This window comes from Oncorhynchus kisutch, linkage group LG17, assembly GCF_002021735.2.
Source record: "Oncorhynchus kisutch isolate 150728-3 linkage group LG17, Okis_V2, whole genome shotgun sequence".
NCBI classification, from domain to species: Eukaryota; Metazoa; Chordata; class Actinopteri; order Salmoniformes; family Salmonidae; genus Oncorhynchus; species Oncorhynchus kisutch.
The window spans coordinates 39,366,848-39,388,598 of record NC_034190.2 but is presented as its reverse complement, the minus strand read 5'-3'; the positions used below and the strand labels follow the sequence as shown (position 1 = coordinate 39,388,598).

The 21,751-nt window shown below is 41.5% G+C and overlaps 1 protein-coding gene across 1 annotated transcript; it reads right to left on the bottom strand.

Moving 5' to 3' along the window:
- Window positions 1–637: 637 nt before the first annotated feature.
- gdf6b (growth differentiation factor 6b) lies at window positions 638–5,278 on the bottom strand. Its single transcript, XM_031794937.1, has 2 exons — window positions 4,860–5,278; window positions 638–4,463 (listed from the first exon to the last, which is right to left on the bottom strand). The coding sequence occupies exons 1-2, from the start codon at window positions 5,209–5,211 to the stop codon at window positions 3,565–3,567; spliced, it is 1,251 nt and encodes a 416-aa protein (XP_031650797.1). The 5' UTR covers window positions 5,212–5,278; the 3' UTR covers window positions 638–3,564.
- Between the last annotated feature and the right edge of the window lie 16,473 nt (window positions 5,279–21,751).

Below are 21,751 nucleotides of genomic sequence, written 5' to 3'. Positions count from 1 at the left end.
ACTGTGCTAGTGGCAGACTCCACTAAGCTGGCAGACTGGCTAACAGCCTGCTGCCTGGCCTGCACCCTATTTCATTGTGGAGCTAGGGGAGTTAGAGCCCTGTCTATGTTCGTCGATAAGATGAGAGCACCCCTCCAGCTAGGATGGAGTTCATCACTCCTCAACAGGCAAGGCTTGGTCCTGTTTGTGGGTGAGTCCTAGAAAGAGGGCCAATTATCTACAAATTCTATCATTTGGGAGGGCAGAAAACAGTTTTCAACCAGCGATTGAGTTGTGAGACTCTGCTGTAGAGCTCATCACTCCCCCTAACTGGGAGGGTAAAGGGTAAAGAGTGCGAAAAAAGCGGGAGACAGGCAGACAGGCAGGGAGACAGACAGACAGGTTATTGGTGCTATGTTGAAACAGCAGGCCCAGGGGGGATGAAGACAGAGTGAAGGCATACAGCAAACCTTTTTGTTAAAGTTTTACTTGTTTTCACCTACACACACACTTTTCCACACTTTTATTACCCTCGGGTCCAGTGGACCCAAACACCACATATGTAATATAAATGTGTAAGGGGGTGCACAGTGTGCACTCAATGAAAATTTGTTATTTTACATGTTCTTCACAGAAAATGAGTCAAGGCCAATGAGTCTCAGGTTGAAGAAATAATTTATTGTATTACTTTTCTTTTAGTAAACATTGAAAATGGGTCCCACAGACACGAACACCAATATGAACACCAAAATGAAGAAGCAAGAGATATATTTTTTGTTTGTTTTTACTTTCACTTACCTAGCAAATGCAGCTAGCTAGTTTAGCCTACTCAAACAGAGAGGGAGGCTATGATTGCTGGCTGGCTATGGCTATCCAACACTGGAACTCTTCCAAGTCAAGGTAAGCTTTTGATTTTATAAATCTATTGCAACTGGGGCTCGCCAGTGTAACCACTAAACTGCTTGCTGACTGTACACTGTACTGCATGATTGTAGCGGGTTTACTAATGTGTTAGTTCTAGTTGCTTCGGCGATGTAGATAGTTTGTGTGTAGCGGTTGGTGGTTATGATATGAAGGTTTGGCTTGTTTTTTTTTGCTTGGTCACAGACAGCTGATGTTTTGTGCATGGAAGTCTACAAGCGAAGGGAAAATGTGAGAGGAGGAGAGCACACAGATACATGAAGGAATTTTACATTGAGCAAAATTATCCTGCTGTTTGTATGTGGGTATTACGAAAGTGAACTTTGTTTGCGTGTGATCAAGGGTGTATTCATTCCACAGATTCTGTTGAAAAACATTTTTGAAACTTAAGCAAACGGAACGAAATGAGGATAAACATTCCTGAGTTTGTCCAATAGAAATTCTTGTTTGCAACTGTCGGACTAATGATCACACCCTTGATCAGCTAGATGCAGGCAAGAGTGTTCAAGGTGGTACTGAATGTGTCACTGTCTGTCTCCTTGATTAATCGACCTGTGCATCTATGTGGAAAATTTCATTCATAGGCTAAATTGTAGCAACCTCATGATGGGTACAGGAAAAATGTGAGTATCATGTAATAGCCTAAACCTGTTGATGTTACATTGAGCTAGGTGAATGAAATATGAATAACAGTCATCCAATATGCTGTAATAGAAATAAAGCCATGCTCATAAAGAAAATAATCCTCCTCCCTCATCTTAAACGTCACCGACCGCCACTGGACTATAGTGACACTGCACAATCGAGTAACGCAAATCAGTTCAAACCGCAATGATACACATATTTTGGAAAATATAATCAAAATACCAAATACAAAAGATAATTTAATATACTATTATATAAAACATGTAACCTTAACAGGTAAAAAAAGGAATATATCATTTGGTTAAATAATTTAATTGATTGTTGTTATCATTAATTTGTCTTTCAGTATGTATTTTTCTTACAATTGTATTTGAATAATTAGATCTCATTCGTTTTTTTGACACAGTGTCGGGACAGTATCACCAATACACGGCAGCGTAGCCTAGTGGTTAGAGTGTTGGACTTGTATCCAAAAGGTTGCATGTTCAAATCCCCGAGCTGACAAGGTACAAATCTGTTGTTCTGCCCCTGAACAGGCAATTAACCCACTGTTCCTAGGCTGTCATTGAAAATAAGAATTTGTTCTTAACTGAGTTGCCTAGTTAAGGTAAATGTACCTTCTGTTTTAAATTTGTTAGAGAATATTAAATAAATTGGTTTTGAGTTCCAGTAGAAAATAGAAAGTAAAATACAAAATACAACAAAGATGACTCTAAAGTAACACTCTAAAGTAACAGGTCTATAAACTATGGAGCAGTATATCATTGCAAAAACACAGGGGTCTTTTTTTCTGACTGGTAATAATTTCCTGTTTAACAGTTAAGGCTCCCTCATTCTTTGCTTGTTCAAATCTACACCATAAGTTTTACAAAATACAATCTTTAAAGTTTTGAAATATGGTCCCTCTTTAAACAAACAGCAACTTTTAAGACTTTCTGAAACCATAATTTATAAGGTCTTCATAGATGCTTTGCAAACCCCATACTGTACGTTACCTTTGAAATAGTATGAATTTTCTTATTAATACATATGTTCTGAACCATCTACACATGGTTCATGAAGGCTTTGTTAAGCCTTCAAAGTTGTTGTTCATTAATGGGACCTGAAATACAATCTTGTACAGGACCAAAACATGATAGGTATTAAACCCCGACAGCAAACTCCAACAACAAAAATATAATAACTTATTGATAGAACATAAATTATAATTTCCATATCAAGTGCTTACATATGGTAATATGAATCTCAGTGCATTACAGGAAAAGGCCCATGGGCATTATTTTATCACCTTGTATCTAACCACAACATGACTACGTCCGAAATGGCACCCAATTCCCTATATATTGTGTGCACTACACTATGTAGCTATGTAGGGAATAGGGTGCCATTTGGAACACAGACTGAGCCCCTGGCTAAGTAGGCTAAGCCTGGGGGCATTTTGGGTGGGAGTGCACTTGAATTACACAGACGTTGCAACTCAATAAGGCTTTACATTCTGAGTAGCACTCAAGCATCCTCTCGAGTCAAAGGCCAAGCCAAGGAGCTATGAAAGGACTTCTGCTGTTTGAATTATGTTTTTACATTGATATGACACATTTTGATTTTCAGTCATTTGCTGGGTGTTTAGAAGTGTCCCTCCCATTAACTGGTAAATAAAAACACGTAACAGGGTTCAGGGAAGAAGTAGCATCGCTTACCAGTCTTAAATTGAGAACCAGACCAGGGAAGAAGAAATGAACATGGCTTAGTTTGGGGCAGGTGATTATTAATCCCACCACACCATTTTACAACATTAGACAAGGCTCTCTGTTCATCTGTGTCCCAAATGACACCCTATTGCCTATATAGTGCTCTACTTTTGACCAGAGCCCTATAGATCAAAAGTAGTGCACTACATAGTGAAAACGGTGCCATTTGGGATGCAGACCATCAGGTAGCTTAAAGTATTGCCTTCACACCAGATAGGCCCTGATGATCACATTTCATTCCCACTCAAAACACAGCCTTTCCAAAAAGGCATTACCTACAACCACAAGACTCAACCACCATATCCTCATACTGCTTATACACCACATTATTTCCTGAGTCGATGTAGAGAATACTGATAGGGCTGAGTTTGGACGGGGCACAGCAGCTAGGAGGCATGTTGCTGGGGTTCATAGAATTCATAAGGGTCTGTATGATGGCATGGTTTGTGGGCTCTAGATGTGACCTCAGAGGAAAGTCACACACGCCCTCACAGTGGTACGCCTCGTAATCCAGAGGAGCGATGATCCAATCGTCCCAGCCCAGCTCTCTGAAGTTCACATGCAACGGCTTCTTGCTGCATCTCGATTTTGACTTTTTGCCATGCCTCTTCCCATGGCGATTCTTCAATATCGCCGTCCTGCGTCTCCGGCTGGCTTTGGAATTAGAACGAGGGCCCCTCTCTTTCCCCTTTTCCCCATGGCCAATCAATGTCCTTCCTTCTCTCCTTTCACTGAAAAGGGTCTGTCTCTTCTTGGACCTGGTGAAGACCACTAAAATGGCCTTCTTTTGTTGTGAGCGACCATTTCTGTGAAAGCCCAGATGATGCAAGTCAAGCTCCCTCTCAGTGTTGTCCAGCATGGCCTTGACCTCCAGACAGAACTGGCTCCCCTGTGTGAGGTGATCCCTGTCCTTAAATATTTCCCACACATCCAGCACCTCCCATCTGGGCCGATGGGACTCCTGAAGATCCAACGTTCTGGAATCCAGCAGCTGCTGAGTGCGGCAGGAGAGTAGCTGAATGTCCACTGGCTCCATTTCCGACATCCTGAAATTCCCAGACACTTTGGTGTATATCCTCAACTCAGCCCCCAGCACCTCGGCTCTGTCTGAGAGGGTTGAGACGTCAAACAGATACTGCTGTCTTCGCAAAGGGGAGAGTGGGAGGTCATCTGTGAAAGGCATTAAATAATTGCAGTCAGATACTTTTTCGGGGGAGAGCATTCTTTAAAGAAATTACTTTCATGCAATAGGATTTTTTCCCCCTTGTTTATCTTCAGTTTATGAAAATCACACTGACAATTTCAAAACAGTCCACCGATAATATAATAGGCTGTATATATGAGTATTTTAGCATTAAATGGAGGATTAGTTCAATCTTGTAGATTGATTGTAGATTTTTTTATTCACAAGAGATAAAACATGACTGATATATACAGTCAGGAATGTGGCTACGTTACACAAACATTCATAACACATTTACTAGGCTACAGCATGGTGAGTGGATGAGGGAAACATTCCAAATGGAAACTGCTATTTTAAACGTGTCTTCAATGGTTTTTACATACCTTGTCCGATGTCCACAAAACTTGCTATAGTGTTAGCTGCTTTTGACGACCGAAAGAAACTTGCGTTCAGCCCCAATTTTTCGGCTGTAGAGAAAGTCTTGTAAATTGAAAGCATGTAGTCGTGTGGTTCAACTGAATCTTTGAACCCACCCTTGTAATACCGCTCATTTGATGATGATGATGATGATGAGTAGATATCTTTGAAATATTTTGCCTCTCGTCCATCAAATACTTTCGGGACCTTGCTGCTCTTTGAGGCAGACGGAAGGAAAATAGTAAATGATTGAAAACATGGTAAATCCCATACACATGTGAGGACCGCGTAAAATGTGGTTATTTGATAGAAATCCATAATTTTCAAAAATAAATAGATTGATAAAAAAACGTCAGCGAAATGTCAAATATGTGTCAGAGAATATGCTTAGTATGTGGCGAAGGGACCACGGGCACTATCGAAGCTGGACTTCATCCACATTCAACAAGTGCCGACTTTGCAGTGTGCTCCACACGGGATCGTCAACTGGGCTAAAAGGAGCGCAAAAACACGCCCAGCTTGGAATTCACTCGCTGCTAATAGTGGACCGGCGGGTTCTAACTTATATCATGGTAGGAAAGCAATCAAAGCATTATGTCCTAGTTTACTATCCTGGTAAAGACATGGTCAAATACAAAGACTTCCAGGAGCCTGACACAACAGCCGTCATGTATTTCTTAGCTATCATGTTACTACCTTCAGCAGGTGTACTTCTTCATATGCATTCGTGTGTTCTATTTACTTCAAATGTTGGCACATTGACCTCTCCTTCCCATGACACAGTTCTTAAACAACACTGGTGAGTTCTGTCGGTTTAAAACATTATTCATATCAACAGCATTCCTTGTTGAAATTAGGCTACATCTAATATCCAGTCATGATTGTGTCTCTCCAGCCATTTCAGCGCATTCCTCAAGAATGAAACTATTACAATTTATGGAGGTTTCCGCCCCCTAGTGAATAAACTACGTAAGCGCTTGGACAGAAAGAAAACGATCGATGCTCCTTTCAGCACCATGGACAGCGTCTTATCATAGAACAACATGACAAGCGTTAAAAGAGCAGTGGTGGAACAAGTAGGATCCCCAATCGTCATACTTGAGTAAAAGTAAAGATACCTTAATAGAAAAGAGTAGTAGTCTAAAGTTACTTGAGTAAAAGTCTAAAAGTATTTGGTTTTCAATATAACTATACTGTATATACAAAGTATGTGGACACCCCTTCTAATTAATGGATTTGGCTATTTCAGCCACACCCGTTACTGAAGGGTGTATGCAATTGATCACACAGCTATGCAATCTCCATAGACAAACATTGGCAGTGACTTTCGGTGTGGCACCGTCATAGCATTCCAGCTTTCCAACAAATATGTTTGTCCAATGTCTTTCCTGCTAGAGATGCCCCGGTAACCTGTAAGTGCTGTTATTGTGAAGTGTAAATGTCTAGGAGCAACAATGGATCAGCTGCAAAGTAGTATGCCACACAAGCTCAAAGAACGGTTGCGCCGAGTGCTGAAACACGTAGCGCATAAAAATCGTCTGTCTTCGGTTGTTGCAACACTTACTATCAAGTTCCAAACTGCCTCTGAAAGCAACATCAGCACAAGAACTGTTAGTCGGGAGGTTCTTGAAATGTGTTTCCATGGCCGAGCAGCCTAAGATAACCAAGCGCAATCCCAAGCATCAGCTGGAGTGGTGGAAAGCTCTCTGCCATTGGACTCTGGAGCAGTGGAAACGAGTTCTCTAGAGCAGTGGTTCCCAAACTTTTTATAGTCCCGTACCCCTTCAAACATTCAACCTCCAGCTGCTACCCCCTCTAGCACCAGGGTCAGCGCACTTTCAAATGTTGTTTTTTTGCCATCATTGTAAGCCTGCCACACACACTATACGATACATTTATTAAACATAAGAATGAGTGAGAATGAGTTTTTATCACAACCCGGCTCGTGGGAAGTGACAAAGAGCTCTTATAGGACCAGGGCACAAATAATAATATAATAATAATCAATAATTTTGTTCTTTATTTAGCCACCTTACATATAAAACCTTATTTGTTCATCAAAAATTGTGAATAACTCACCACAGGTTAATGAGAAGGGTGTGCTTGAAAGGATGCACATAACTCTGCAATTTTGGGTTGTATTGGAGAGAATCCCAGTCTTAAATAATTTTCCACACACAGTCTGTGCCTGTATTTAGTTTTCATGCTAGTGAGGGCTGAGAATCAACTCTCACATAGGTACATGGTTACAAAGGGCCTCAGTGTCTTAACAGCACGATTTGCCAAGGCAAGAAACTCAGTAATCTGGCAGTGGCTTCTGATTCAATTCAATTTTCACAGAACCGCTTGTTGCAATTTTGATGAGGCTCTCTTGCTCAGATAACATGTCAATACTTTGCCCCTTGATAACCAGCGCACTTCTGTATTTTGTAAAAGCCTTACATGGTCGCTGCCCATATCATTGCATAATGCAGAAAATACACAAGAGTTCAGGGGCCTTGCTTTAACAAAGTTAACCATTTACACTGTAGTGTCCAAATGTCTTTCTGCTTGCATGTGCTATACCACTCCACTATGTCTCCCTGTCATGGCTTGTGCGCCATCAGTACAGATACCAACACATCTTGACCACCAAAGTCCATTTGATGTCACAAAGCTGTCCAGTACTTTAAAAATATCCTTTCATGTTGTTCTGGTTTCCAGTGGTTTGCAGAAGAGGATGTCTACCTTAATTGACCCCCAATAAACATAATGGACATATACCAGGAGCTGTGCCAGGCCATGTCTGTTGACTCATCCAGTTGTAACACATATAATTCACTGGCTTGTATGCGAAGCAGTAATTGTTTCAAAACATCATAAAAAAACATACATAATAGTATGGGGCTTGCCTGTCCTAGCCACTCGGTAGCTCACAATATAAGATGCTTCTAGCCCCTTCTTATGAATGGTATCTGTTGCTTTTACACGTCTTACTACTCGAAAGTCACCTTTATTCTCTGTCAAAAAACTCTGTGGATTATTTTTCTAATATTTTTGTTTCGTTTCTAAATGTCTGCGCAAGAGTGAAGGTTACCCGCGAGAGAGTAACGGTTAATGTGATTGGATGTTAATTATTTGACTAGGCTACCTGTATTTGACATTTTGTTGTTATTTCGCTGAACACTAGATGGTTTAATTTTATTTTTGGCAGTGAAACGAGGCTACTCAGGTGAGAAAAAAAACTCACCCAAATGTATAGCCTTGTTGGAAAATACAAATGTACTGTTTGAAAATGTTAAGAAAATATAAATATTTTTTAAAATGTGAATCACATTGTTATTTGGCATACCCTCGACGGCATTGCCCAGTTTGGGAATACATACCTCTAGAGTGATGAATCACGCTTCACCATCTGGCAGTCCGACAGACGAATCTGGGTTTGGCGGATGCCAGGAGAACACTACCTGCCCAAATGCATAAATGCATAGGTGCCAACTGTAAAGTTTGGTGGACGAGGAATACTTTTCACAGTTTAGCTAGGTCCCTTAGTTCTAGTGAAGGAAATCTTAACACTACAGCATACAATGACATTCTAGAAGATTCTGTGCTTCCAACTTTGTGGCAACAGTTTGGGGAAGGCCCTTTCCTGTTTCAGCATAACAATGCCCCGTGCACAAAGCGAGGTCCATACAGAAATGCTTTGTCGAGATCAGTGTGGAAGACTGGCCTGTGCAGATTCTTGACCTCAACCCTATCGAACACCTTTGAGATGAATTGGAACGCTGACTGCGTGTAACGTTTCTTCTCTTTGTCTGAGGAGGAGTAGGAAGGATCGGACCAATATGCAGCGTGGTAAGTGTCCATGTTATTTTATTAGAACAGAACACACAAAACAAAATAACAAAGTGAATGAAAGAAACTAAACAGTCCTGTCAGGTGAAACAACACACTAAACAGAAAATAACTGTTCTCAATCAGAGACAACGATTGCCAGCTGCCTCTGATTAGGAACCATACCAGGCCACATCGAAATAGAAAACATAGAACAAAAACATAGAATTCCCACCCCAACTCACACCCTGACCAAACTAAGGTCAGGACGTGACACTGCAAGACAGACCTAATCGCCAAAAATCAGTGCCCGACTTCACTAATGCCCTTGTGGCTGAATGGAAGCAAGTCACTGCAGCAATGTTCCAGCATCTAGTGGAAAGCCTTCCCAGAAGAGTGGAGGCTGTTATTGCAGCAAAGGGAGAACCAACTCCATATTAATGCCCATTATTTTGTAATGTTCGGCGAGCAGGTGTCCACATACTCTTGGTCATGTAATGTACTTAAGTATCAAAAGAAAATGTAATTGCTCAAATATACTCAAAAGTAAAAGTATAAATCATTTCAAATCCCTTATATTAAGCAAACAAGATGATACCATTTTCTTGTTTTTCATTTATTTACTGATAGCCAGGGGCATGCTCCAGCACTCAGACATAATTTACAAATTAAGCATGTGTGTTTAGTGAGTCTGCCAGATCAGCGGCAGTAGGGATGACCAGGGATATTCTCTTGATAAGTGCCTGAATTGGACAATTTTTCTGTCCTAAGCATCTGAAAATGTAACAACTACATTTTGGTGTCAGGGAAAATATATGGAGTAAAAAGTACATTATTTTCTTTAGGAATGTAGTGAAGTAAAAGTGAAAGTTGTCAAATATAAATAGTTAAGTACAGATACATAATTTTTTTTTTTACATTTTACCTAAGTACCACTGCAAAAAAAGTATACCAGCATGTTGATCCCAAAAACTGAGCAATACATCTCCATGCTGGTAGGTGGAATCAAAAATAAATAAATAAGTCCCAGGTTTTGATGTTGCAACTAGCATTTAATAGAAACATAATTTTGATTCAACAATCACCAAACATTACACAGTAGGATAGTTGAAGTTATACATCCTTCAACAAATGCTCCAAATCTGGCTGTTTTCTGGTTTGTTATTGTAAAAATATACAGTATATGTACACTACCGGTCAAAAGTTTTAGAACATCTACTCAAAGGTTTTTCTTTATTTCTACTATTTTCTACATTGTGGAATAATAGTGAAAACATCAAAACTATGAATGAACACATATGGAATCATGCAGTAAACAAGAAAGTGTTAAACAAATCAAAATATATTTTACATTTGCTTCACCTGGAATGCTTTTCCAAGTCTTGAAGGAGTTCCCACATATGCTTACAATTTACAGTTATTTGTATCATTGCCATTTGTAATAAGTGTTGAAGCACACCCTTTCAAATCGTGAAGAACCCATTGCCCTATATGACTACAATGGAGTGAATATTGAGTGTTGTTTAATAATTTGCTGAGAGGGCATGCCACTGGTGAGTATGGCCATATCTGTGAAGTTAGCCCAGTAGCATGGTGGTGTTTCCCTCCAGTCCAGTTGCCTCCATGCCAGTAAAGTATTTCAGTGTTGCTGTGACAGTGAGGGACGTCACTCTCACTGAGACACAGTTACCATGGAGACAGATGTTACAGTCCCTACAGAGAATAATAGGAAGGCCATAAAGATCATCAAGGACAACAACCACCCGAGCCACTGCCTGTTCACCCCGCTATCATCCGTCCTGGGTGGTGGTCCGAACAGAGGATCCGCTTCGGGAAAGTTTTATTCCTGGTCGTAATGTTGGTAAGTTGACATTGCTCTTATTTCCAATAGTTCTTCCCGGCTGTATGTAATAAGACTTAAGATTTCCTGCGGTAACAATGTATGAAGTAATACATAAAAAAACTAAATACGGCATAGTTTCCTAAGAACTCGAAGTGACCATCTCTGTCGGCGGCATGCTTTCAACATATTCTTATTCCATCCCTTTAATTAGATTTATGTGTATTAAGTAGTTGTTGTGGAATTGTTAGATGACCTGTTAGATATTACTGCACTGTCGGAACTGGAAGAACAAGCATCTATTCATTTTTTTAACCAGGTAAGTTGACTGAGAACACATTCTCATTTACAGTAACGGCCTGGGGAATAGTTACAGGGGAGAGGAGGGGGGGATGAATGAGCCAATTATAAACTGGGTAAGATTAGGTGACCGTGATGAGGGCCAGATTAGGAATTTAGCCAGGACACCGGGGTTAACACCCCTAATCTTACGATAAGTGCCATGGGATCTTTAGTGACCACAGAGAGTCGGGACACCCGTTTAACATCCCATCTGAAAGACGGCACCCTACACCGGACAATGTCCCCACTCACTGTCATGGGGCATTGTTTTTAATTTTTACACCAGAGGAAAGAGTGCCTCCAATACCACTTCCAACAGCATCTGGTCTCCCATGCAGGGACTGACCATGACCAACACTGCTTAGCTTCAGAAGCAAGCCAGCAGGGTGGTATGCAGGGTGGTATGCTGCTGGCATTTCGCTACACTCGTAAAAGCTCTGACAAAGGCCGTGAGGCCGATACGTAAGCTTATTAAAGATCAGTGATACTATCAAGAGCAGTGTGGGATTCCTTTGTCTTTCATCTTGTTCAACTATTACCATGCACCTGCAAAAAGATTGCTCAGATGTGCGAGTGCCTTTTGAATTTTGAGCTGCACACGTAATAACATCTGCTAACCATGTGTATGTGACCAATACGATTTGATCTGTGTGACCGGGGGCGTCTCTTCCTCTGCTTGGAGCCGCTATCCTCCAATCTTAGTAATACGGATCATGTTGGTGGGAACCCTGAGGAACAGGGCCAGGTTCTGCACCATGCCGTCTCCGTAGAAACTCATCCACCGTCATGGCGGGCAGCAAAAATGCGATGAAGAGAAGGGGGGAGGTACGGACCTCAATGGGGTTGGAGCCTGGCACCAGCACGTGCAGCATCTTGTAGTCAGAGTCAAATAAGTTGGTGCCCAGCGTGGAGTTCAGCTTTAGAACACATTTTCCTGGGGTTATAAGAGAGAGACAGGCAGTTACGCAGAAGAACAGCTCCTGACTTGTTCTAACTTTCTGGTTGTTAAGAGTGAGATTAACAAGATTAAATTAGCAAAAAATACATAGGTAATCAAATTGTACAACTGAAGATCAACACAGGAGGAAAATATTGACAGAGTGTGAGTTAAAAGAGCTATCTTAATCATGCTAGCTAGCTAAATTCAAATTTGTCAGTTAGCTTACTGGCTAGATCCAAGTGTTTACTGGTGGTAACCATAGAAACATGGCCACTGATGCAGTGCTAGCAACACCAGCAACAGCAGAGACTGATAGACCCGCCCTCTTTTTTTAAATTTCCAGCAGAAATCAAATCAGAGAAGAGGAGAATCAATTTTAAACACAGAATTCAGACTGGAAACTTTCTTTGCTGACTGCTCACACAACAGGACTGTTACAAACCTGTTATTTTACACATAACACACTACTGTAACCAGGCATTTCAGCTATACATCAAAAGAAAGGCATCTGCAAGTGAAGGCAAATACACATTTTTGAGGACAGTGAAAAGGACCAGTAAAACAGGTTTCTGGCGGTAAACGTGTACCAGAACGGCACTGTCATGGTCCAGGGCAGTGAGGCTCCACTCAGCTCTTTTGTGCAGGACTTAACCACCCAGGGAGAGATAGCGGAAACCAAAAAGGACAAGGACAGCACAACCAACCTCTCCCTCACCTCAGGCACTGCAACAACAGTAGCCCAGGCCCAGATCCACGCAACAGGCCTATCCTCCCCCTGCCTGCCTTTTACCACCAGAGCCAAGATCACACCACCATCAGCCTGCTGAGAGACAGGCTGGCTCTGTTAGAGGTATGGGTTACTGAGCTAAAGGAGCAGCCCCCCAGCTACACCACCTCCATCCCAGACACAGAGCTTCTACAAGACCAGATCAACCAGTGCAGGAACCAGCTGAAGAACTCTGTCCAAGAGCTGAGAGAGAGCCTTACCACAGTGCTTGAGCAGGTAAAGGCCACCATGAGGAGAGAGCTAGTGCAGGTAAAGGAGGAGATGGCAAAGGAGTTGCCTGTCATGAAGAAGGTGCTGCAGCACTGACTGTAGAGACTCCTAGAGAGAAGCTGCAACTACAAAAACTTCCAAATCTCATTGATCTCTTCAAAATTGGTAAATCTCATATTTGGTTGAAACTGAAAAAATGATATATTCAGGCAATCGGCAAAAGAAGCACAAGTGAAATGTATAAAAAAACTAACCAAAAAATACCACAGATGACAACTGGTTTGATGCAGATTGTAACAGTACAAGGAAAAAACTTAGAACTCCATCAAGCCGAAAGCAGAGAGACCCAAAATAATGGTGAATTACACCTTCATGACTCTGAGACTTTAAAACTCTATAAAAGTACACAGAACCAAAAAAGCACAGTACAACAGAAAGCAGCTGACACTAATAGAGGAGTACATAAACACAAACAACTTCTGGCAAAATTGAAAACAAAAAACGAAATAACCGAAACTAGAGGAATTAGCGATACAAAATGGTGGCATATGGATGACCCATTTTAAAACACTCTACAACACCATTCAAATTGATGCAAATGCAGAACAATGCCAAATTCATTAGAAGTTCAATGGATTAGAAAAAGTTATAAAGTACAATCAAAAATCCACTGGACTCCCCAATTACTGACCAGGAACTTTATAAGAAACTTCAGGCCCTCAAATTTTAAAAAGCATGTGGACCTGATGGCATCCTAAATGAGATGCTCAAATTCACTAGTGCAACATTTCAATTGACTATATTAAAAAGGTCTAATTTGATCCTAACTGTAGGTTATTTCCCTGACATCTGGAATGAAGGACTCATAACTCCAATCTTTAAGAACAGAGTCAAATTTGACCCTAACATCAGAGGCATTTGTTTGAACAGTAACCTGGGGAAGATTTTCTGTAGTATTATCAATGTAAGAGGTCTAAACTTCCTTAATTAATAAGCAGAATGTCTTTAGTAAAAGCCAAATTGGATTCATACCAAAACATTGCACGAATTATCATTTTTTCCACCTTACACATCCTGATAGATAAACAAATGTACACTTGCTTTATCGATTTACAAAAAGCATTCGATTCTATTTGGCATACAGGACTGTTCTACAAAGTTATTGAAAGTGGTATAAGGGGCTAAACATATGACATGATTCAATCAATGTATACTGGCAATACAGTGCATTCGGGAAGTATTCAGACCCCTTTACTTTTTCCACATTTTGTTCAATTACAGCCTTATTTCTAAAATGTATTAAATTGTCCCCCCCTCATTAATCTACAATACCCCATAATGACAAAGCAAAAACAGGTTTTTAGAAATTTTAGCAAAGTTGTTAAATATAAAAAGCTCAAATATCCCATTTACATACACTACCCTTCAAAAGTTTGGGGTCACTTAGAAATGTCCTTGTTTTTGAAAGAAAAGCAAAGTTTTTGTCCATTAAAAGAACATCAAATTGATCAAAAATTCAGTGTAGACATTTCTAATGTTGTAAAAGACTATTGTAGCTGGAAAAGGCTGATTCTTTTATGGAAGATCTATATACAGTGGGGAGAACAAGTATTTGATACACTGCCGATTTTGCAGGTTTTCCTACTTGCAAAGCATGTAGAGGTCTGTCATTTTTATCATAGGTACACTTCAACTGTGAGAGACGGAATCTAAAAAAAAATCCAGAAAACCACATTGTATGATTTTCAAGTAACAAATTAGCATTTTATTGCATGACATAAGTATTTGATACATCAGGTTTCTTACCATCGTTTAGTGTCCTCTGAGAGGGAGGATATTAGAGAACACACTATGGTAGCTTGGGTTAATCATGAGGGGGACATTGATATTGATGATACAGTACAATTCATTACATACAAGGCTCCTAGTCTGTGTCTTATTTTGACATCCGAGGATGAAGGAGACTGGCATGGAGACTAGCATTCCATTGGCATAGGACAGAACGGATGGATGGTTCTTGCCCCCAACCTCGGGGTGGTGTGAAATTATTAAACATGTATTTTCTCTCTTTCCTGTTCCATGTGTCCATATGTTTTCTAGGTGTTGTGGAACATGAGAATGATCATTGCTCCAGAAGAGGGATTGTAAAATTGACTAATTGACTTGAGAATATTCTAGTATGTTTATAACTATAAAAGTGGATTAGCAGTAGTGACTAACATGTTATGGGTTAGATGGAATGATTTATGTGCAAATGTATTTGTGGCCGGAGGCAAGGTACATAGGGGGCCTGTGTTTGAGACAGAATGTTTGTATAAGGATGTCAGTTGCAGTGTCTGGCAGGACCGACATCAGTGTACTCTGTGAAGTCTCAAAAACCAAGGCATTAACATTACAGGGCACTGGGAAAGATGGTTGTAAAGTGACACAGGAATGGAGATCTGTGTGGCTCATAAATTAAGGAAGGGGGTATTAGAGTCTATGTGTATAGTGATATCAGGGGATAGCTCGTAGTAGAGGAAGGAAGGAAGTAGTTAAATTGAACGTCACACATACCCAGATCACGGTGAGAGTAGCAGAGATAGTGTTTCAAACACTATTGTCAACTTTCCGTGAGGGGTTCGTCAAAAGAGGTGCACCGCTTGAAGGATTCTATAGTGATTAAGGCCACCACACATTTATATCGGATTGCCGTGGAGGAAGAGGGAGATGGGGAGTGAAGTGAAAATGACATGGCTTGGAAACACCTCTTGGAACCTGTGGCCGGACGGGTGAAGACTGGGTACGAGGAGGTTTTCTAGCACCTTCATTTTTTGTGGAACCCAGCAGAAAAGCAACTCGAAGGCATAGAGTCAGGCGAAGAGAGAGTGGGAATCATCATGTTATCAAACTTTGGTTTTCTGTTGCATATACAATTATGCATAGCTCAACGCATTATTAATACTTGTTATGTTTTGTCTTTCTTTTTGACACTCTCTTAGGGAACTGAAGGAGGAAATGGAGAAAGTCAAAAGCTCCAGCTGAAATGTCATTGTCACTTGTTCGATGAGAGATGGGAATAAGAGTGTGCATAGTGTGATTACAGATCAGATGCAATAAGTCCGGGAGTTGTAAATAGACAAATCAACTGTGGGGTGGTGTGTCAATCATGTTTTTTATATTATTTTTTTCATGTTTTGTTTTTGTTCATTTATAAGTAATTTCAATGTTTATGTGATGTTAAACAGTATGGAATTACTATTCAAATAGGAGGGACTGTTGGGTTGTAATTTGAAATACTTGCTACACCAGAAGTTAATGTTTATGCGTATATAGGAGGAATTTACATGGTGGGATCAATTAAGGGTGGATATGAGCCATGATCTTGGAGAGTTATTAAGTAAGAGAAAAGGCAATAAATAAATACTTGGGTTGAGCTAGTCATCCATGTACTAGTTTTTACTCTGTTTATTTATATCCTAACAGCACCATACACCATCTTGCCCATTCACCATCTGAATAGCACACATACACAATACATGTCTCAAGGCTTAAAAATCCTTCTTTAACCTGTCTTCTCCACGTCATCTACACCGATTGAAGTGGATTTAACAAGTGACATCAATAAGGGATCATAGCTTTCACCTGGATTCACCTGGTCAGTCTGTGTCATGGAAAGAGCAGGCAATGAAAGGAACACATTTTATTGGATACAACTGACATCTATTTACAATAACTATTTAATATCTCAAATCTCAACCCTTAATCTGGCTGTTAATAATAGTATTTTATAACAACTGATATTACTTGATTTGGTTTTGTTGTATGTAAAAGTGCCATGCCATAAACACATTTCCTGGAATTCACTCAGCTCAGCCTTTACTCTTGCGGTTCATATTAGTTTCACAAACTACTGTACCTGTGTCGGAGCCTTCTGGGCAGGCCTCGATCTGGTCATTCCACTTTGGGTTTTTGGTCCCTCTGACCACAATGTTCCTGGTGAGGAGGCCCACATCAGCTCTGCCCTCAAACACGGTCCCGTCAGGTAGGGTGACAGACACCCCCAGGTGAGTGTATGTCAGAGGCTCTGTTAGGATAATGGTCAGGCCTCAGGATGATGGTCAGGCATCAGATGACACTGATGCTATCCTCCTCACCTCGTTCTCCTTCTGATGGCATAGTCATTCAAACTATGCACTTTTCAGGAGACCCAAAGCCACTTTACATAGAGATAATCAGCCAGATATAGTTTGAATAACATTGGAAACGTCCCGTGTGAATTCCGCCTTGAGGCAGTATGTCAAATGAGTGTAAATTCTGCTTTGGGGAGTGTGTTTGTCTCAAATACCAGTGACCTGTGGAGGCAATGACAATCAGCGTGAGTGTGACAGAGCCATTGGTGGAAGTCTGAGACAGTTTGAGACAGGTGGGTCCAGGGGACAAGAACAGGATTTACAGCCCAGTCAATACTCTTATCAGTCCTGGCAAAACAATGTACTTGCACTTGTCTTTTCCTACTAGCTCTGACTTTGCTGATAATTTCTTTATTGAGGAAAACAATTTCTTACTATGACTGATATGTGGTTGTTTTACTCAGATATCTTAAAATGAATGCACAAAGTAAATCGCTCTGGATTACTTTCTGCTCAATGACTAAAATGAAAATGTGTGTGTGTGCATGTGTTTCTGTGTGTGTGTGTGAAGTACAGTATAAAATAAACAATGCACTTTGTGTGCAACTGAAAATAAGCCAAGATTATATTATATATATATTCTTTTTAACTCACACTACAACTGTGCTTATGTAAGAAGAGACTAAAACACCACAGAGTCATGGATATGTAAGAAGAGACTAAAACACCACAGAGTCATGGATGAATTACATGCATCTTAACAAAGGATCAAATGCTCACTAACAGGGATGTAAACACATTCGTACACAACATTTTTGAGAAAATAGCTTTTTGTGCGTATGGAACATTTATGGGATCTTTTTTTTCATCTCATGAAACATGGAACCAGCACTTTACATGGTGTGTCGATATTTTTGTTCTCAATGTATATAGACTGAAAAAATGAATTCGTTGCCACTGCTATCCACTGGTGGTGCAGAGAGTAACTGATCTGGCTGAAGTGGAAATTGTCATCATATGAAGTGTAAACAATATGGTTGTCATTGGTAACTTAAATGCATCTAAATGTTCTGAGATAAATTGTGTATTGTGCAAACATCAATGGAATATTGTGTCCAGACTTAAAACAAGTATGCTGTGTACATTCTAAAGACTTATTTGTGAATTGTCCAACATTGTGGAAATGAAAACCTCTTAAAGGTGCACTATGCAACTTTTTGGGCGACCAGACCAAAATCACATAGAAAAGAGAGTTATTGATCTATCATTCTCACTGAAAGCAAGTCTAGGAAGCAGTACATATGCTCTATTCTGTGCGATTTCTGCATTTTGCACCCTTAAGTACAATATGTGAATATCACAAGAAAATTCTGGACTGGTGCATCAATCTAAGTAACATTTAAAAAAATGCCATTTGCAAAACACCAGTCTCAATGTCAACATTGAAGAGACGACTCCGGGATGCTGGCCTGAGTTTCGCTGGGTGGTCAGCTCTAGGAAGAGTCTTGGTGGTTTCAAATTTCTTCCAGTTAAGAATGATGGAGGCCACTGTGTTCTTGGGGACCTTCAATGCTGCAGAATTTTTTTGGTACCCTTCCCCAGATCTGTGCCTCAACACAATCCTGTCTCTGAGCTCTCCGGACAATTTCTTCGACCTCATGGCTTGGTTTTTGCTCTGACATGCATTGTCAACTGTGAGACCTTATATAGACAGGTGTGTGCCTTTCCATATCATGTCCAATCAATTGAATTTACATGCACACACTCTCCCCACCCATACATACAAACAAAAGCATGCTCAGATGTTCAACAATTGTTCCAACCAGGAGCCCAACTCATGAGAAAACTTGATTTATGAACGCGTCTACAGGTGTAGCTGTTTGAGAAGGCATGGGGAGATTTTATTAAAACTTCTTAGGGCTAGCGTCCTTTTTTCAGAATTTCCGCCTGACTGACATGCCCAAAGTAAATATATGGTTTAGGGTAGGTTCCATAGGGAGAGGAACCGAATGGGGGTGTTCCTCTGCGAGATCCAGGTAAATATTTGGTTTAGGGTAGGTTCCATAGGATTGGTCCCGAGTAGGGGTGTTCCTCTGCAAGATCCAGGTAAATATATGGTGTAGGGTAGGTTTCTTAGGGATAGGTCCCGAGTTGCGGTGTTCCTCTGCGAGATCCAGGTAAATATATGGTGTAGGGTAGGTTCCATAGGATTGGTCCCGAGTGGGGGTGTTCCTCTGTGAGATCCAGGTAAATATATGGTGTAGGGTAGGTTCCATTGGGATAGGTCCTGAGTGGGGGTGTTCCTCTGCGAGATCCAGGTAAATATATGGTGTAGGGTAGGTTCCATAGGGATAGGTCCTGAGTGGGGGTGTTCCTCTGCGAGATCCATGTAAATATATGGTGTAGGGTAGGTTCCATAGGGATAGAACCCGAGTGGGGGTGTTCCTCTGCGAGATCCAGGTAAATATACAGTGTAGGGTAGGTTCCATAGGGATAGGTCCCGAGAGGGGGGTGTTCCTCTGCGAGATCCAGGTAAATATATGGTGTAGGGCAGGTTCCATAGGGATAGGTCCCGAGTGGGGGTATTCCTCTGCGAGATCCTGGTAAATATATGGTGTAGGGATGGTCCAATGTGAGATGTCCCGAGTGGGGGTATTCCTCTGCGAGATCCACGTAAAAATATGGTGTAGGGATGGTCCAATGTGAGAGGTCCCGAGTGGGGGTGTTCCTCTGCGAGATCCAGGTAACCCAAGGGGGGGGGGGGGGGGGTAATGTTACCATAGCCTTAGAGGCACTAAAAAGAGCAGATGATCAGCACCAGAACCAAATAAATGGTGGGGAAAATTTGCCAAATTGGACTAAATTGGTACACATTTTCCAGTAGATGGTTAGTAAAACCAGCCAAGAGAGTATGGATGCAATCGTAGTGTGGAACACTGAAATCAGAGAACGGTACAGACCACAATACGCAGGCATCCTAACCACAGCATTTTATCAGCAGTGGATAAAACTAGATTAAAGAGACATCTACGAAGTAAAATGGACCAGGCAGTAGACAAGAATTAGGCGGCATATAAAAAACAAGGTATATCCGAAGGGCATGCACATAGATTAGATGAACAGAAACAGGAATTGGTTAATGCGCTTGAACAGAGTCAAAACCTAAATCAAGAGTCAGAGAAAGACCTTGAGGATAGGCAAAACCAATTTAAACAATTCACCAATTTAAACAACTCAGGGTACCAGATTTGGCAGACCAATTTCCATCTTTTCCGTCATCCTCAGAATGGTACAGTGTGTTAGACATGAAAAATGGAAGGTTCCACACAAAGTAGTTCCAAGATGGCATAGCAGTGGGGATGTCTGTTTTGATTGTCTTGTCCCGTCCCTTGTTTATATCGTTTTTCTTCGTATGTATTTCATATATATTTGTCTCAATTTCCATCTACGGACTTAACATACTCTCCTGCAGAATGGTACAGTTCTTGTTCCTGTTCCCAAGAAAGCTAAGGTAACTGAGCTAAACGACTACCGCCCCGTAGCACTCACTTCCGTCATCATGGGGCGGCAGGGTAGCTAGTAACCGGAAGGTTGCAACAATGCAATCTCAACCACACTGCACACTGCCCTAACCCATCTGGACAAGAGGAATACCTATGTGAGAATGCTGTTCATCGACTACAGCTCGGCATTTAACACCATAGTACCCTCCAAGCTCGTCATCAAGCTCGAGACCCTGGGTCTCGACCCCGCCCTGTGCAACTGGGTACTGGACTTCCTGACGGGCTGCCCCCAGGTGGTGAGGGTAGGCAACAACATCTCCACCCCGCTGATCCTCAACACTGGGGCCCCACAAGGGTGCGTTCTGAGCCCTCTCCTGTACTCCCTGTTCACCCACGACTGCGTGGCCACGCACGCCTCCAACTCAATCATCAAGTTTGCGGACGACACAACAGTGGTAGGCTTGATTACCAACAACGACGAGATGGCCTACATGGAGAGGTGAGGGTCCTCGGAGTGTGGTGTCAGGAAAATAACCTCACACTCAACGTCAACAAAACTAAGGAGATGATTGTGGACTTCAGGAAACAGCAGAGGGAACACCCCCCTATCCACATCGATGGAACAGTAGTGGAGAGGGTAGTAAGTTTCAAGTTCCTCGGCATACACATCACAGACAAACTGAATTGGTCCACCCACACAGACAGCATCGAGAAGAAGGCGCAGCAGCGCCTCTTCAACCTCAGGAGGCTGAAGAAATTCGGCTTGTCACCAAAAGCACTCACAAACTTCTACAGATGCACAATCGAGAGCATCCTGGCGGGCTGTATCACCGCCTGGTACGGCAACTGCTCCGCCCACAACCGTAAGGCTCTCCAGAGGGTAGTGAGGTCTGCACAACGCATCACCAGGGGCAAACTACCTGCCCTCCAGGACACCTACACCACCCGATGTCACAGGAAGGCCATAAAGATCATCAAGGACAACAACCACCCGAGCCACTGCCTGTTCACCCCACTATCATCCAGAAGGCGAGGTCAGTACAGGTGCATCAAATCTGGGACCGAGAGACTGAAAAACAGCTTCTATCTCAAGGCCATCAGACTGTTAAACAGCCACCACTAACATTGAGTGGCTGCTGCCAACACACTGACTCAACTCCAGCCACTTTAATAATGGGAATTGATGGGAAATGATGTAAAATATATCACTAGCCACTTTAAACAATGCTACCTAATATAATGTTTACATACCCTACATCATTCATCTCATATGTATACGTATATATTGTACTCTATATCATCTACTGCATC

Bases quoted from the DNA above. Each gene is read 5' to 3' on its own strand.
- gdf6b (XM_031794937.1), bottom strand. From the start codon at position 5,211: ATGGATTTCTATCAAATAACCACATTTTACGCGGTCCTCACATGTGTA. The intron at 4,464-4,859 runs GTATGTAAAAAC...TGCCTTTCACAG, and splicing joins TTTTGTGGACATCGGACAAG to ATGACCTCCCACTCTCCCCT.